General features: G+C 52.5%; 3 protein-coding genes across 17 annotated transcripts in view; 2 read left to right on the forward strand and 1 right to left on the reverse strand.

The window, feature by feature from the left end:
* The window catches only part of NDRG3 (NDRG family member 3), a 60284-nt gene extending 57560 nt beyond the window's left edge, over positions 1-2724 (forward strand). For 2 of the 4 annotated variants that reach the window (XM_071759435.1, XM_071759439.1), the window contains 2 exons: positions 650-688; positions 1169-2724. In XM_071759435.1, the coding sequence (XP_071615536.1) occupies positions 650-688; positions 1169-1347 (218 nt within the window). In that variant the 3' untranslated portion in view covers positions 1348-2724. The remainder of the gene's footprint in view (positions 1-649; positions 689-1168) is intronic. The other 2 variants (XM_071759436.1, XM_071759437.1) reach the window with 1 other exon arrangement.
* A 3847-nt stretch (positions 2725-6571) lies between these two features.
* On the forward strand, positions 6572-9705 carry SLA2 (Src like adaptor 2). The gene is made up of 8 exons (XM_071759967.1): positions 6572-6819; positions 6975-7111; positions 7210-7303; positions 7412-7498; positions 7714-7817; positions 8408-8557; positions 8716-8842; positions 8948-9705. Exons 2-8 carry the CDS (start codon positions 7024-7026, stop codon positions 9093-9095), a joined length of 798 nt encoding a protein of 265 aa, XP_071616068.1. The 5' UTR covers positions 6572-6819; positions 6975-7023; the 3' UTR covers positions 9096-9705.
* A 3476-nt stretch (positions 9706-13181) lies between these two features.
* Positions 13182-18019, reverse strand: part of PHF20 (PHD finger protein 20) — a 65433-nt gene continuing 60595 nt past the window's right edge. For all 12 annotated transcript variants that reach the window (XM_071759845.1, XM_071759846.1, XM_071759841.1 and 9 more), the window contains 2 exons: positions 17782-17965; positions 13182-15902 (listed from right to left, as the gene is read on the reverse strand). In XM_071759845.1, coding sequence (XP_071615946.1) covers positions 15760-15902; positions 17782-17965 — 327 coding nt within the window. In that variant the 3' untranslated portion in view covers positions 13182-15759. The remainder of the gene's footprint in view (positions 15903-17781; positions 17966-18019) is intronic.

The raw sequence follows: 18019 nt of genomic DNA on the forward strand, positions 1-18019 counted from the left end.
GCACAGCACTGAGGAAGGACAGGGGGTAATTGCCTGCTTCCAGAATTAGTAGCTCATCCCAGAATGGTTTTCCTAACTTTGGTGGGAAAGACTTTAGGGGCAGTGCTGAGCTTGGCCAGCAAGGCCCCCTCAGGGAGGAGAGAGAAGCAAATCAGCACTTGCCATTGCTGGGAATGTCCAGACCAGTTCCTCAGCAGCTGTTCTTTTTCCTTCTGCACACTGGCTAAAACAGTGAGACCTGCCTCTGGTGACACTGCTGGTGGAAGGTAAAGCCTGAAGGAAGCTTGTAGCAGAAATCTGATCAACTCAGGGAAATACTTGAGTTTCTGTTCCATATCTGCAGTTACAGCCCGTTTCCCCACCACAGTGTGTATGGTGGGGAGGTAGGGTCACCAGGTAAACTGCAGCTCCCAGCTACAGGCGTTGGGCAGAGCTGGCTCTGATGGAGCTTTGGGTTGGATTGGCACCTCCTGAGGTGCCCAGTAACAGCTGCTTGCACCAGTACTGGGAGCTTTCAGCACAGTGTGAGCTGGGAGTGGAAGGCAGAGTAGCTGGGGATCCCAGGAGCAGAGCAGACTGCTACTCACTCACTGCAACTAATTGGCTCTTTCCTGTATTCATCCCTTTCCTTGTCTGATGTTGTTTCCAGTCCCTTATGTGCAGCTCAGCCACCTGAGCACTGAGTCAGGTACCTCCGACCGTGCATCCGCCTCGGCCCGAGTCGTGTCTGAGCTGAATGGTTGGGGTGCACTGCTCTGTCTGGCATGGCCTGCTGCGGGCTGGGCTGATCACTGTGCAACCCGTGTGCTATGGGTTTTCACCTTTCATTTGTATTTTGTTGATTGTTGCATGATCTCAGCTCTGTGGTTTTCTCGAGTGATGAGACTGACTTTCAAAAGGTCACCTGGACAGCAGCCACCCTGGTGTGCACAGACACTGCGGCTGCACTTGCAAATGATCAGCTACACACCTGGCATTTGCTCACCTCAGACCTTTTGAAATTGGGCCTTCAGCATCTCGCTTTAGACGTGCAAAGGGTTAATTTTGGCAGTGAAGATTGAGTTTTCCTTCTGAGGGTAGAGCTGTCTTTGTGCTTACCCGGTGTCTGCGATGGTTGCTGTAGGAACCTCCTCCCTTTCTCAGGCCCCCCGCCTGTTCTCTCTTGCAGTGCCAGCAGCCAGCATGACCCGGCTGATGCGCTCCCGTACCCACTCCTCCTCCAGCATGGGCTCTGGGGACAGCATCCGCAGCCAGTCCCATACCAGCAAACATGGTGAAGGAAGTGCTGGAACCCCAGAAGGAATTGACCTCCAGGATGCACCTCAAACCATGGAAGTATCCTGTTAGGCAGGAGCCCCTCCTCTGGATTCCGACAGCTCCGCTCGCCCCACTGAACCCACTCACAATCTAGCATTTCATCCAACATGGCATTAACTGTTCTCCCTAACTTGTGCATGCCCATCTGAGCTGCCACCTCCTCGGTAGTCTGTACTTGGCATTACTTTGGTCCTTTCTGTATGCCCTTGGCATCAGAGCCTCTCTAAAACTCGTTAACATTCCGCAGTCCTAGTAAGTCACATTACTGTACATGCTGATGCCATCTCCTGTCTGTGCTGTGTATCAATCCAGATGACAGCCGTTGTCTCCCCTGTTCATTTAAATATAATTTCTGTGGCTTTGTGAGGTTTAGAATTGCTTTCTAGTTGTGCTTCTGCTAAAGGACCCTTGTGGTGCAGTTGGTATGGCATCTGTGGGACATGGGAAAGCAAGGCCGTGATGCTGGGGAACTCCAGGTGCTGGAGCAGGTGATGCTCTTCAGGAGGGCTGTGCCTGGAGTGCAGAACCCATCAGAAGGTCTTTGTGTTCCCAGGTCTATTGGCATGCCAGGCAGCCGTGGGGAAAACATATGGTCAGAAATACTGTCTTGGTCTCATCTCTGTGTGTGTGTTAAGAAGGAGCAGAGTGATTTCTTACCTGAGCCTCCTGAAAGAGCAAAGCAATTAACAAGTAACCTTACAGTAACTGAGGTGCACTACTAACCGAGTACAAGGGATTACACTGCAGCAGCCCTGGCTTCCAGCCCCCTCTGCTGCCCCTCTGCTGCCCTCTGTGGAAGGGCCAGATGCAGTTAATACCCAGTCACTGTTCTGTCCTGGCACAAGTGAATCTTGTAACACCGAGGAGGCTGTGAAATGGGTGGCAGCCCCTTGCCAATGGAGATCCAGAAACCTCCCACACTGCCAGCACTGCTTCCCACTGCTGCCAGGTGAGGCAGGGTGCTTGCACAGGGCAGAAACTGAGGCTGGGGAAATACCAGGGAATGTGAAGGATCACCAACAGGCACACGTTGGGTGGGTCAGGTCAGAAGTCTGAGTAGGGGATGCCTCTGTGCAGGTACCATCTACTGTCTTCATGGAGGTCACATTCCTGCTGCCTTTTCCCATCTGGCCAGGTTGCAGAGGGTGGGGGGCAAACGCCTGCTGTGTGCCAGGGTCTGACTGTTAGTGGGAGAAAAGGGATGAGTGGTCAGGCTACTACAGATCTCAATAGATTAGCAAAACATCCTTTCTTAGCTGTTGAGCAGTCCTGACTGGGAGCCAGCTCCTCTGAGGGTCACGCTCATGTTCTGCTCCATTTCAGGTAGGGAATGGGACTGGGAGGCTCTGCCTGAGGGGGACTTTGTACCAGTTATTAAAATAAAGCTATAACTGAGTTTCATTGTTACCCTGTGTGTGTGTGTGTGGTTTTCTTGGCACAGCCTGACACTCCCACTGGTTTTGTCTGCTTTGGTGCCTCCTGCCATGGGAGGCAAAGCCCTTCCAGTGGAAGGGGTAGCACTGGGCCACAGCTTGTGAGGCAGTGTGGGAGCTGTGTGGTCAGGTTGCCCCCAGGCCCTGGGAAGAGGCTGTTGGAAGGCACTGGAGAGCTGGCTTCTGGGGAAAGGCAAAAAATCTTCAGCTGCAAAGCAGGCACAGGCTGTTAAGGCTCTGGGGAGACCTTACAGTGACCTTGCAGTTCATGAAGGGGCTCCAGGAAAGCTGGGGAGGGACTTTTCACCAGAGAGGGTAGTGACAGGACTAAGGGTGATGGTTTTAAATTGAATGAGAGTAGATTTAGGTTAGGTATTAGGAGAAACTTCTTCACCATGAGGGTAGTACGACAATGGAAGAGGTTTCCTAGGGAGGTTGTTGATGCCCCTTCCCTGGAAGTGTTTAAGGCCACGTTGGGTGAAGCCTTGTGCAGCCTGGTCCAAGGTGTCCCTGCCCATGCAGGGGGGTGAATCTTGATGTTCTGTAAGGTCCCTTCCAACCCAAACTGTTCAATGATCCTAATCCATCAGGAACTGCCTCCAAACAGGTGAGCAGCAGGAGCCACATTCCCAGATGAGCCAGGCACTGGTGTGTTCTGTGGGCACAGCACAGAAGTGAACCCTGTGACCAAGGGAGTGGTGACGCAGAGGGCAGTGGGGAAGGCAGTGCCAGGCTGCTTGCAGCCAGGTGCAGCAGCCTCCCCTTTCATCTTCTGCTTTTCAGGTCCAGCTTTTGCTCTCGAGTTTCAGGTGTCTGTTTTCATCCTTACCCAGAAAACGAGCTGGGAGTGCAGAGAGGTTAAAGGGCTGGTGACAGCTGAGTCCTGGGCTCTCTGCCATGCCCACAGGGTGGATTTCTGCAGCCACCCCCTTTGGGAAGGGCTGGAGGGGAGCGGTCACTGCAGGAAGAGAGAGGAAGTGTTTTCATCAATGGGGAACTGAATGAAAGGTGAGAGATGTGAAAATTGGCCAGTTGTGTTAGTGAGAGAGTAGTGAAGTGATGAAGTGAACAGAAATCGAGAGTCTGGGCCAGCAGGTACTGTGTGAAGTTCATTTCTCTTAAATGCAAATGCTGGACATGTATGGGAGAGCTGAGCTGCTGAGCTGCAGCACTGGGGGGGTGCCAGCTGAGAGCTACACTGAGAGCTGGTTCTGCCTCGAGTTCCCTTAGAAAATTCACCAGCAGACAGTAAGAAAGGCAAACACAAGATTAAAAGGACAATTAAATGAGTTGGAGGAAATAATACCACAGCAGGGTTTGGTGCAGGCTTGCCAAGTGCTGTTTGTGTTGATGTGGGGAAGGAGAGCTCAGAGGTGCAGGGCTGCCATGGAGAAGGAACCCAAAAGAGCAGATAGATGAGATTTTAGGAATCTGGAAGGGGATGATTAAGAAGAGTATTTTATTGCCATGGTGGTTCATAGGCAAGGCAAGATTTGTAGCGAGGGTTGTCATATATTTTATTACCCTAAGGACAGCTGGAAAACAAATTATTTTCACAGAAGCAAGTGCTTTTTTGGAAACACAAGTTGACAAATTAGTTTAATAAAGCACAAAATGTTTCTTTGGGTGGCAAGAGCAATGTCAACCAAATGCAGGAGCAGAATTTGAGCCTGGGGCAGCTGTTCCTGGTCTGGGATCCTGGAGCACACCCTCTGGTCCCACTGCTGCTGGGTTGTGAGCCCTGGGGGGGTCACATCTGTCCACAGCTGGAGGCACAGCACCAAGGTCAGAGTCAGTCCCTGTGAAACACCCACATCTTTGAGACCATTTCCTTCTGGCTGGAGTTGGCCTGTCCAGGGAGGGCAGGCAGATGGAGCCAGCACTTCCCACATCTCCTACACCTTCAGGACTGAGCTCCCAATTGCTCAAAACCTTGGGACAAGCTCCCTCAGAGGCACCCCCAGCTCCCAGATCTCTCTGTCCATCGACCTCTGCGTCCCTCAGCAGCCCAGGGGGATTCTTGCTGAGCTCAGCTCTGCTGATGGGGTCACTGATGGAAAAACACCCCAGCTGTGGGCTGAGGTTTCAGCTCAGCAGCTGCTTGGCTCCCTGCTGGAAGGGGCCATACATGATGCAGAAAACCCCAGTCCTTGCCAGACCAGTCCTTGCCAGCTTCACTCCATTGACCCCAGCCCTGTGGCCCCAGCTTGCCCTGATCCTTGGTGAAAGGGGATGGAGCCAAACTCAACTTGATGGTGCCAGATGATGCTGAGAGGAGTAGCAGCCAAACCTTCTGGTTTGGGAGGCTCAGAACTGATACTGGGCTTTCTTCCCTGTTTTTAAAGCAGGAGAGTGGTGCAGCTGTGGGTTGAGCACTGGGGTGGCCATGCCTGGGGGTTTTCAAGATGGAGCCACAACCAAGCTGGTATCAGTCACATATTGAGGAGGAAACAGGACTGGGGATTTCAGGGGCTCCTTCCCCTCAAAACTGTCATTATTTTCTCAGCTCCTGAACCAGCCTGCAGGGATGGGGCTGTGCCTTGCTTTGCTTGGAGCCTCATCCCTCTCCATTGGATCTGAGGTGCATAAGCTGGGATGTTACTGCTGCCCAGCCTGCTCTTGGCATGGGGCTGCCTGGGTGCATCCTGCAGAGAAACCCATGGGGAGGCTTTTGCCATCCCTCTGTGCCTCATTCCCACCCATGCATTAAGGTAAAGACCCTTTGTCCCCCAACAGGGAGGGGGTGACTGGGGCCCCCATTTTATTCCCCAGCACTAACCCTAAGAAGGTGCTGACCAGCCCAGAGCTGGGCTCAGGGGAGCTGAGCCACGTTTGGGACATCATGGCACACCCAGGGCTGTCCCTTAAAAGCCCAGGGAGCCTGGTGAAGCTTCACCACCAGTTCCAGGAGCAAATGAATCTTCTCCCAACCATTGTCAGCCCCTTGCAAGGCAGCAGTGGCTGAGATCAGCACAGGATCAGGGGGGCCCCAAGCCCCAGCAGCCTGGTGGGGCCCTGGTGGGTGGCTGCTTTTGTAAAAGCTCTTTTTTCATCTGCAATTCACAGCATCACAGTGGTTTACAGTTGACAAGAAGGTTTCAAGGGTACAGCATAAATAGGCACAGGATGTTCGGCCACAGGCAGGAGGCCACTGAGCAGCCAGCCCTGTGCTGGGGATGGGGACCACACAGCCAAGCCCTGAGCACCAGCACAGCCCGGGATGGCAGCACAGGAGCTGCTGAGAGCAAACCCCGAGGCCTTTCCTTGGGTGGGGGGAAGTCAGAGGACCCTTCCCTTGGGGGGTGTGCACTGGCTGAGCCAACAGCACTTGCTTTCCAGACTGAAATCCCCACAGGCTGTCTGGGATATGGTCAGTGGGATGTTCCCCCCCTCGGGCTGTTGTTGGCGCTTGGCTGGTGCTGGATGGAGATTGGAGTGTGGATGAGAATGTAGGAATGGGGCTGGGACTGGGGAGAGGACAGGTACAGAGCTGGGGCTGCTTCCCTGTCCATGCTGGATGTGGAGCAGCCTCTGGGGAGGCACCATCCATGTGTCCCCCCACTTTCCCATGCACGGCCTTGTGGATCCCACCCACCTGCTGTGACCATGGTCCCCAGGGCAGCATCAGCCCCTGCTCTGCTGAGGAGCCCCCCTGGAATCCCTCATGGCTTTTTCTGGATGGGCAACGGACCTCCAAGTCCTGGAGTTGGCTCTGCTCCTGCTCACCCTCCTGCACCACCCAAGTCCCACAGTGCCTTGAGCACCCATAGGGGTTTTCTTGGGCTTTGTACCCTGTACTGAGCTCCCCCACCCCCAGCGGCACAGCTGAGCTGAGCAACAAGAGAAACCCCAACTCTGGTGCACGTCACAGGAAACCACAGCAGCCCCGGGGCTCCAGAAACACCCAACCTGAGAGCAAAGGGACCAGGGTGAAACAGGGGGTGCAGGGGTTGCCCTGCACAGGGGTGACCCCACTGCACCAGAGGGACCCCCTGCAGCCAGGAGAGCCTGGACAGCACCTGCCTGGCTCTGACAGCTCCTGCATGATGGTGACAGCAGGGGGAGGCAGGTAAGCTCAGCCCTTGGTGTGTGAGGGGATTGGGATGGGGTCCCCCAGCTGCCTCCCTACACAGCTGTGCCAAGGGGCTGAGGGCTCTGCAGGCAGCTGAGCCCAGGGCTCACGGTGCTGCTGTCACCAAACCTGAGCCTTCCCCTCCCTCCTAGCTGGCAGTGGCAGAAGGCAGGGGCCAGGGGTGTGTGCTGACCCCCAGGGATGGGGACCCTGCCCAGCCGGGAGCAGCCCCTCAGGATCCCACCAGTGGTTGCTGATACCCCACAGCCCCCCGTGCCCGCCCAGTCAGGTAAGCACTGGTGGCCACCAGCTTGGCCACCATCCCCGGCATGCACCCACCTCTCATCCCAGCTGGAGGAGCTCTGAGACCCCAAATCTTCCCCACAGCCCCCAGCAGCTCCCTGGCCCTGGCCCTCTGTGACTTCCCCTCTGGCCCAGGCTCTGTCCTGAGGATGGGGGAGCAGCTCCGCATCCTCTCCGAGTGAGTCCCCTCCCAGGCACTCCCCATGGGGCCACCCTGGTGGCACTCTGCCCGGGGTCCCCTCCCTCTGCCCTCATCCCTTGGGATGGCTCATCCCCTTCCCTGCAGGGATGGGGAATGGTGGCTGGTGGCATCTGAGGTGTCTGGCAAGGAGTGCAACATCCCCAGGAGCTGCGTGGCCAAAGTCAGGCACAGGTAAATGCTGGGAAGGATCTATGGGCCCCGGGGGACGTGGCCCCACTGCCTGCCCACCCCAAAGGCCAAGCCCCGGCCACGGCACTGGTATGTTCTGCCCCATTTCTGTCCCTGGAGCAGCACAAGGTGTGCCCCAGTGTCCCCAGAACATGGGGTGCTGCACCCCGAGCCCTGCCCGGGCAGGACTGTCCCTGGGTGCTGGTGTCCCTGTGCAGGTGGCTGTACCAGGGCATCACCCGGCAGAAGGCAGAGGAGCTGCTGCTCCTGCCAGGCAACCACAGCGGATCCTTCTTGATCCGGGAGAGCCAGACACGGAGAGGTGAGAGCCTCCTCCCCTGCAGCCCCTTCCAGACCTCCCCACTGGGGTGCCAGGTGGGCTCCGGAGGGGCTGATCCCCCCACCCCTGGCTCCCGGTGGCCAAGTCCTGCCCCACACTGCAGTGTTCTGGCACCGCCCTGCTTGGTGCTGAGCCTCAAAAGATAAAACCCCAGGAGCAGACTTCCTGCAGCCTTTGGTTAAGCAGAGAAGTCGAGGCTCAGCCTCTGAAATTAAATGAGTCCTCACCATGACCATTTACCCCCTGGTGGAGGTGCTGCCAGGTGCCCCAGCGCTGCTGCTGCTGCTGCTGCACCCCCACGGTGCTGCCCCGTGGCTCTGGGGGGCTGTGGGGCTGGGGATGGAAGTGTCCTTGTACTGCTCCTGAGGGCACAGCACCCAGTGCTGGGAGCACCCGGGTCACCCCATGTCCCAGCACTTGGAGTTTGGAGGTGCTCATGGCATGGGGCTGGAAGAGGGGTGCTCGAGGTGACACAGCCCTGCGGGGAGCAGTGATTCTGGCGTCCCCCGTGGGTCGGTGAAACCCCCTCGCAGTGGTGCTGGGGGGGGTCCCAGCCGCCCCTCGCCCCCCAGGATGTTTCTCGCTGTCGCTGCGGCACGGCCAGCGCTGCTCCTGGGACTCGGTGACACATTACCGCATCCACCGCCTGGAGAACGGCTGGCTCTACATCTCCCCCCGCCTCACCTTCTCCAGCCTGCACGACCTGGTGGACCACTACTCCGGTACCACCCAGCACCCCCGGGCAGGGGAGGGGGGGGGATGCCCTGCTCCCTGCAGGGAGGGAGCTGGGGGGGACCCCGCAGTCAGTCCCCACCTGGCGGGGGGCCCCGGGTTTGGGGTGCGGGGAGGACTCTGCTGACGCTGCCCACACCCTGCCCAGAGCTCAGCGAGGGACTGTGCTGCCCCCTCAGGGACCCCTGCGCCGTGGAACGGACGAGGGTGGTCCCCGTCCCTGCCGTGCCCACCGTGGTGAGGAACCCATCACCCAACTGGGATGAGATCGACAGGTAGGGGGGGCAGGAGGGGCTGGGGGCAGAGGTTCCCCTCACCGCCCCTGCCAGACCTTCGGGGGCCCAGGGCTGCCCCTGACCCCCCCCTCCATCCCGGGGCAGTTCCCTTCTGTTCTCGGAGGCCACGTCCCCAGCCGAAGATTCCCCGCTCAGCCTGGGCCTGCGGGAATCCATCAGCTCCTACCTGCTCCTGGCGGACACGGCTGCCCCCGGGCAGAGCCCTGCGGGGAAGGGGCCGGGGAGCAGCTGAGCGCTGAGCACTCCCCGGCCGCAGCCCCCTCGGCAGCCCCCAGCCCGGGCTACAGCATCCCTGGATCCAGGCAGGATTGGTTATGGATGCAGCGGGAGCACCAGGGAGCACCGGGACAGAAGGGAACAGCGGGGACCAGGGAGGAGGCAGGTGGAGGAAGGGGCTGCCTGAGGGCCCATCCTCCCCAGGGCTCTTCTCTGTGGGATGTGACTTTTGAGCACCCCAAGCATCACCCCGGGCCCACGGGAGGAGAAGCAGAGGCTGCACACAGACTGCGAGGGGGCTGCACCCATCTGTGCCCCCATAGCACCAGGGAACTGGGATGCAAATTCCCAACAAGCCAAAGCCAGGTGGGGCACAGCCCAATGATGCCAGAGCCCTCAGAGCATTCACAAACTGCTTTAGGGTGGGGTGGGTGTCCCTGTGAGCACAGCCCCTCCTGCTCCCTCCATTCACCCCTCAGCTTGTTGGGAGCAGCAGTTAGGGGGAAAGCAGCCCCTTGTGAACCCCAAGTAGATGCTTTTTAAACCTTTTAACAGATGGATTGCACCGGGACAAGCGTCAATAACCATTTCTAATATGTTCATTAAAGGGCACCTTGTTCACAGTTGAGGATGTGTGAATAAACCATGAACTGTCAGCTGCCACTCCCACCCCCTGCAGCCTGGGGGAAGGGAGTTTGCCTCCTGTCTTAGGGAAAATTACCTTAAAAACCCTAAAGGTTTAAAAATGTTTAACATCACAAATGCTGTTTTAGGAGCAATGGGTAAGCAATGGGTCCATGACAGGACCTTTCTGACAAAAATAATGCAGATACTCATGTCCAGCCCTGACCTAAGTGACACCTCTGGACTAGGTTGGGGTCTTAAGGGCAGCAGAAATGCCTCAGAGGTGCAACACATCTGAGCCCTCCCTTTCAACAGCTCCTTATCAGCAACACAGGGCCTGGGAAAAGCACCCAAAGCTTCCTCTGTGGTGAGTCCCAGCACAGAGGGTGCTGTCACCCCCTCCCCTGAGGCCCTGGGCAGCAGAAACCCCCTGCTCTGCAGGTTTCCTGCCCCTGACACGCTCCAATCCCCTCTGCCAGTTTCATGTCTGATGAGCTCACTCTCACAAACCCACCAGTGATTTCTCATTTCCTTCCAGACAGCAGCCCAGAGCTTTACAGACCTGCTCAGCCCTCAGCCTCCAGCCCTGGTGTCCTTTTTGGACACAGGATTTATCCCTGAGCCCCAGCCTGTCACCCCTGGGACACCTCAGGGGTTTTGCTTCCTTTATTTTTGCCATAAACCCATACTGGGTGAATGAAGGTCTTGGGCCTCCTTCCTCCACCTCCAGCCTGGATCCAGGCTCTTGGGTGCTTTTATGCCACAGTGATGGGGCTGCAAAGATTTCTCTGCTACATGTGTCCTGGTGATGGGTGAGATGGGAGGTACCTGGCTGGAAAGCCAACTTGGATCCTTCCCCAACACCAGCAGCTTCTGAGTTCTCTTTCCCAACCCCAAGAGCTCTTTTTTTTTTTTTTTTTTTTTTTTTTTTCCCCTGCTGTTTACCATCCCCACACAGCCCCAGCCCAGGGAGCCATGGCCAGAGGGGACCCCAGTGCTGCCACCCCCACCCCCTGCCTCCCACTGCTGAGCATCACAGCCCCTGTAACACCACAGCCACCACCTCAGATGTCAAAGCAGGTTTTTAACAGCTGGAAGAGGCAGAGAGCTGGTCCTGACACCTCCCAGCAGCAGCTCTTGGCCCAGACAGGGTGGGCAGAGACCCTGGCTGGGACACTGAAGGCTGTGAAGGGACAGAACAAGCCCTGAGGTGACCCACAGGTGCCAGGGCAGCAGAGGACCTGGCAGCTGCCCCAGCCACCCAAGGGTGGGCAGCATGGAGGAGACCCAGCAGGGCTGGGTGCAGCCCCCTGTCCTCATCAGAGCTGCCCCAGGACTGATGGGAAGAGGATGGGATGGGAAGAGGAGCTGCTCAGATGCTCTGCACTGAGTGTCAGGGATGTGCTGAGCTTTGCCCCCATCAGCCACAGTGTGGACAGCACTGATCTGCTCCAAGACCTTTGCACTGTGTTCCCCTGCACTGGTGAGCACGTGTGACACCCAGATGTGCAACCTGCCCTCCACCCCCCTGGAACCACACTGAGCATCTCTTGCACAAAAGCAGCCACCAAACCTTTGCTGGGATCAAAGGGACTTTCAAAGGTATTTGGAGGAGCTGCAAAACAGCCAAAGCATCTCCTTTGGGTCTCTTTCCAGAGGACACAGCCACTCCTGGAGCACCCAGTGCCCCATCTGACACCCAAGGGTGTGGAATTCCACAACTTCACCAGTGGGACCTTCCCTTGTGTCCCTTGCAGTGTCCATGCTCCATCTGCATCACCTGAAACCACCACAGCCCCAAAGCTCAGGAAGACCACACAGCTCCTCCTCCTGAGAAGCCCTGAAGGATGGGAGCAGAGCCCACACCATCCTTAAAAACGTGGTGTGGAACATTCACCAGCACCTCTGGGGCATCATTTATTGACCTAACAGCCCCCTGGCAGGCAGAACATGAAAAATGTTCTTGTTTTCTCAGTTTTACTGCCTGCCTGGATGTTCTAATAGGACATAAATGTTGTAGTTTCTGGTTCTACCCTCCTGCTGGTTTGAACACGGATGGGTTCTGGCTGTGGCATTAGCCAGAAACAGCTGTAAGTAGTTTTTTTCCAAGAGAATTGCTACAGAGATACTACAGGATTAGTAGCTACAAAATGCTCTTTGAACAACTTTAAGAGCCTGAGGTGCTCAATGCCAGTGGAAAATCCAGACCAAGTACCAGTCACAAACCCTTCATGACCTGGGGGAACCCCCACACTGCAGCAGCAGGGATGACACCAGGATCAGAGAGAGGATGAACAAAACCTGCAGTGTAAATGATGATCATCTGATCAGAAGACAGGAGCTCTTAGTCAAGTAACAGTAAGAACATTAACATTATTCTGTCAGATTTTTTTTCCCTTCAAAGCGAGCCTTTCACATGTGATTTCACAAATGCAGCTGCTGGGAAGCTGCCCCTAAAAGACTCTCAAGATCATGGAAGTAAAATAGAGAGGAGCTTGGAGAAGCTCCAGGCAGAGGGTGCCACTTCCCAGCAGCCTGGCAGCCAAGGTGCACGGTTCAGCAACGAATTCCAACTCAGAACACGGCTTCAAACCCTGATTTTGACATTTAAGTGACCAGCAAACCCCCACAATTCCATTGAACCATGAACCTCAGGCCTGGATCTGTCAGCAGTTTCTCCAGGCCTCACAAGCCAGCAGTGAAGAACCCTTAAAATCATCATCCCAGGATGTCAGGGACCTCAAGGATTGTCTGGTCCAACCCTTCTAAAATTGTTTCCAGGAGTTTTACAGGAAGCTTTTCTGAGAACTAAACTTAGAAGGTCAGTTTGTTAGGACAAGGGAATAAACTTGTTTTCTTTCTCCTGGGGACACTGAGAGGGGAAGAGAAGGAACCAGGGATGGATCTGAAGTCACCTCAATCCCTGCTCCTTCCTTCAGGCCCCAGCAGGCAGCTGCCCCCCCAAACCTCCCTGCAGCCCCCCCAAACCTCCCTGCAGCCCCCCCAAACCTCCCTGCATCCCACAGCTACCTGGGCACCAGACATTTCCACCTGAACTCTGTGGTTTTCTCCCTGCAGCCCAGCACGTGTCCCAGCTCATCCCCAGGTCCCCAGCACCCAGTTGTGTCCTGAGCTGCATCCCCAGAGCCAGGACCCAGCTGCCCACTGCCTGGGTCAGTGCTGCTCCTTGGAACAGCTACAGAAATGAGGGTCAGGTATGGGAATGAAATGTACAAGTGTAATAACTGCTAAAAAATTACAAGATTTGGGAATAAAATGGACAAGGTCCTTGCTAAAATAATATCCAACAAATGTGTGTTGAATATTTGAGACACATCTATAAAACAATTTCCATATTTTATGACCCATTAAGGTCTACGTTCTGTCCAACCACAGTACCTGCACTTCAAAACCATGTGAAGGAGTCCAAAATTATTTTATCAAATAATCATGAATTGAAACAAAGACTTTACTAAGATTTAACCAACAAAAACCTATTTATTTATTCCAAACACCAAGATACAGAAGTTTTCAAGTTTTGCAAATATTGCTCCAAAGCAAAATTCTATATACAGCGCCCTCGGTTCTAATAGTGCATAAACAAAGACAAATATACTTATGTATCCACAGTGCAATATTTGCTCATTTCATCAAGGCTCCACGTTGCATTCACTTACCAGTGATACAAAGAATAAAAAGTGACCTGCCAGACCGACCAGTTGGTCCAGACAAAGAAATAACAATGTGGAAACTTGCAAAAACAGGGACAAAAATGAATCCAGGCAGAGCACAGTAAAGAACCTTTCCTGAACATGAGAAAAGCTACTCTATTTTAAATAAATATTTTCAGTCTTCATCTGCAAGGGCTCTACTCGAGGAAAACAAACAAATCTCCAGTATTTATCACTGGATTCCCCCTCCAGAACCACCTTCCCCTCCAAATCTGAGTTACTGCCCTGAGCAAAACTCAACTGGGAAAGCAAAAATGTACAAGGAGCACAGAAAAAGCAACTGCTGGGGCAGGAGAAGTTCCACTCCAGAGTGGAAAGTCTGCTCAGGAACTTCACTGCTCAGCCCCCCAGGAACTGTAGGGATGCCCCAGCCCTGCAGCCCTGCTCCTGGAGAGACCCCCACTCAGCACTTGCTGCACAGGAATCCCCAGGAATTCCTGGAGGGGCCCCCCCCAAAACCCCAAGAACCTTCAGAGCTGCCTGGGGGGCTCCTTGGATGGAGTTTGGTGGTTTGGTTACTGCTGCCTGCACATGAGTTCAGGTGTCATGAGGAATGAGACAGGTCTGAGCACTGCTCTCAGAGAGCCAAGTGATTCTTAAATATCAGGCAAGCTTTATTCCAACTGTTACAGAAAAATAAGTTTATTTTTCTGCTGTACATATGGTTGTATTCACTATATACCAACTAGTACTAGTAAAACCATGAGACATTATTCCCTGAAATGAGTCTTGGCACAAGAGCCTTAGTTACTACCTAGAGTAGCCTAATTTATTTTGTTTTCTCGTTTATTTTGTTATTCACTGTGTAGATACCATTAACTCCTATGATAATATTGGATATTTCAAGTTTACATTATTCTTTGCAGCACAGAAACATTACAGATTCATGTCCAGAATTAATAATTTGTACAGGAATGGGCCTGTACATGAACTTGCAACTACAACTGAGCTCAGTTTTACCCCACACAATAAAATCAAGGTAGCAAATCCAGCTTTCCAAGGACACCTCCTCCCTGCAGAACCAGCTCAGTGTTCTCCACAGTGAACTCAGCAACGTTTGGGGAGGAAAACCAACATCACAGCCACTTCTGGAGCCATGGTCTGCAGCCCAAAGACTTTTACATCTCAGATACTTCCAACACACCAATGTTTCAAAGGTACTGTAGAGTGTGACTTGAACAGAAGCAGCATTTTCACCGTGCTCTCACCAAGTAATACCAACCAGGAAATTAAAATTAAGGTATAAAAAGGGACTCTGTGAACATACACTGTTTAAGATAATAACCCACTCACTGTCCCGCCAGAACAGTATCTCATGCATAGATCTTGAGACTTTATTTACACAAATATAAAATAAACTGATTCCCCAAACCACACATTCATAGAGTTTAAGTCTTTACAATGAACACGGTCGGAGTAGTGAAAAAAGTCTACACTGCAAAATATAACAGGAATGGCAATTATTAACAAATGGGCAGAAAAACCACTCGATGTCCCCCCCCCAGACCTCGTTGAAGTCCAGGACCCCCAAGGACATCCCCATCTCCTGCCAGGAGTGTCCCCTCCCAGCACTGCTGCAGGAGGCACGGGGTGGCCAGGCTGAACACAACCTGAACACAGCCACAACCTTCCCCAGTGCTGAGCCACGGGAGAGTGCCAGGAGACACATGGAAAACAATCATTTATCCTGAAAGGAAGTGCAATCCACCTGCCACCTCCTGCTACATCACTGGTGTAACAGGAGTGGGGGCTCAGCCACTGCTACTCACAAACTTCCAGGTCCAAGAGTCCAGAGCTGGATGTTCATCCTCACTAAGTCTGAAAACTGTTGTAACATTTCCTAATGATTAAATACCATGTGCTATTATGTATAAACCAGAAGGAATAAAACATGACACGAGTCACTGGAACTATGCAAAGTTATTTACAACCTCTGTCAACTAAACATTTTTGGCTCTTAGAACTCTGTTCTTCAGTGGCACAATTTTTAGTCAATTTAATTATGAAAAAGTTTTCCATTTTCAGTGAGCAACTTGTAAAGAGTGAAAATTGGAGTATAATTTAACAACCAACACCCAACCTCTGAAGACAACAGTATGACCTTTTACATGTCATTTTAATTGCTTATTAAACCCGGAATTATGATGAGATAAAGTAACCTTTTTTTTTTTTTTTTGCTGTTCTTTGAACAGCACTTCTTCACAAATCCCTGAAGTCAGTCTGCATCACATGCAACCAAGCATGCTGATTTCATTTAAATACAGAGCTGTTCACATCTGATGCTCCAACTTCACACTCCCCAGCAGTCTCCAGCCCTGCCCATTCTCACGTGGAGCAGCAGAGTGCAATCTGTTGCACTTTTCCCAGGTCTGTTATCAGCTGCTTTATGCAATGTTTGAGCTGTGGGAGTCGAGCCAGTGGTTCTGGGGGTTCCAGCTCTCCTGTATAATCCAGCCAACTCTCCAAAACTGCAAAGAAAAACAAAAACAAAACTGTCTCTAGTTCACAAACAGACCACTTCAATTCTTTACACCTTTCATGATTTTTGAGAGAACCATGGGCAGTGTTATTACCACAAGATTTGAGAAACCCAGGCTCCTCACAGCAATCTGTGCAAAAAAAAAAAAAGATATTTAGGAGAAAGAAGAGAAGGAAAACTCAGGACAAGTTATTGTGAAATCTGGTGCTAAAATTCTCCTGGCCTTTATCACTTCCAGAGCAAGGGCACTGTGGTACAGGAAGTTTAAACCATCAGAAGACCTTTACCAGGAGCATTAGATGCAGCTGCAAAGGATTTTCACTTAAGATCCTACAAAGAGCCCAAGATCCTAAAAGTCTGTGCTAATGAAAGCTTTGTCATCAGCAGGAAATGCAATTGGCCAAGACAAAAAGAACTGGGTAACTGAAAATGGGGCTGAAATCCAAAAGCCCAAGCAGCAGGCTCCTGCACAAAGCAAAGGAATTCCTGCTCCATGGCTGCTGAGTGGGAACAAGGAGCAGAGACACCACTGTCCAGAGACAGCCCAGGGGACAAGGGGATGCAGACACAGAGTTGGTCACATTGAACCACCATGAGTTCAGGGGACAAGGCAGCATCATGGAAGGAGACTGAAAGCTTGAAGACAGAACCCATCTGCCCAGAGGAGCAGCAGTGGCCACTGAGCAGTGACTGAACCTCAGGGCAGAATCTGCAGAGGAACCAGTGGGCATTACCCATCTGACCTTGAAATGAGAAAATTCCTCACCAGGGTAGCAGTGCCCTGAGCAGCACTCAGCAGCAGACACAAAAAGCTGGGCTTGTGTGAACCACAGCTTCTTCATTTACAATAAATGCATTATGATTACAGGCTTGGCTGATCTTCACAACCTGAAATATTCCCACAGTTGTTCAACTTTTCAGAACCTTACTGAAGCAGAAAGAGAGGGCTCCTGCTTTGGTCAAGGACAGATTCCAAACACAGCAAGAAAATCTGCTGCTGTAACCACTACACAGACAATGGGCAGACTGAGAGATGTTAAGAAAAAAAATTATCCTGGATTCCAGTACCTGAAGGAAAAATGGGGAGGGACTTTTTATATGGGCATAGAGTGATAGGATGAATGGTTTCAAACTGTGAGATTTAGATGTTAGGAAGCAATTTTTTATTGTGAGGGTGCTGAGCCCCTGTCCCAGGGTGCCCAGAGAAGCTGTGGCTGCCCCATCCCTGGCAGTGTTCCAGCCCAGGTTGGATGGGGCTTGGAGCACCCTGGGCTGTGGGAGGTGTCCCTGACCATGGCAGGGGTGGCACTGGGGGAGCTTTAATGTCCCTTCCAGCCCAAACCAGTCTGAGACTCTATGACTGATTAATGTAACATAAAAGGTTTAGAAATTTTCCATTACTAGAAAAACCAAATTTCAAGAGACATTTAAGTGAAGAATTAGGAAGAGACAGGAAAGGACAAGAGCCTTGTGCACCAAAGAGGCCACTCAGAACAGAGAGGCTGGAACAGCCAGGAAGCTTCTGAATAACAGGGAAGTTCAGGTACACAGAAGTGCTATTAAAAATGACAAAAACCTGAAAGCAAGGAGGCATGGGAGATATTCCAACAAATCATCTGGTGCAAGTTATTTAGAGGTGATTAACTGCAACTTTTTCCATAAAATTCTGCTCAGATTTCATCCTTGTTTCAAACCCCACTCCCTCAGCATCAGCAGCACGTCTGTTTTCTATTAGTAAATGCAGACAATCTGACAGAGCAACACTCACCTCTCTGCAGGGCTGCAGAAGTAAAATTCAAGTTAACATGCTGAATAGGTAGTTCAGTTGAATACATTTAATTTCTGAAACAGAAAACTGTTACACCTACCATCTAGCTCCTTCTCAATGAAATCCATTCTGTGGATGACTTCATCTTGCAGAGATTCCACATGAGCTAAAAGATTAAGCTGCCACTGCAGCTGTGAGTTCACAACTCCTTCTTTGTCTTTTTCCAGCAATTTCATTTCAATTGTATCCTCTGGGGAGACTTTCTTGGCAGCAGACTCTCTTACCTAGTAGAAATACATACATTAATATTTATGACAGTGAAACAGAACTGGTGAGCC

Source organism: Heliangelus exortis, chromosome 16 (genome assembly GCF_036169615.1).
Source record: "Heliangelus exortis chromosome 16, bHelExo1.hap1, whole genome shotgun sequence".
NCBI lineage: Eukaryota > Metazoa > Chordata > Aves > Apodiformes > Trochilidae > Heliangelus > Heliangelus exortis.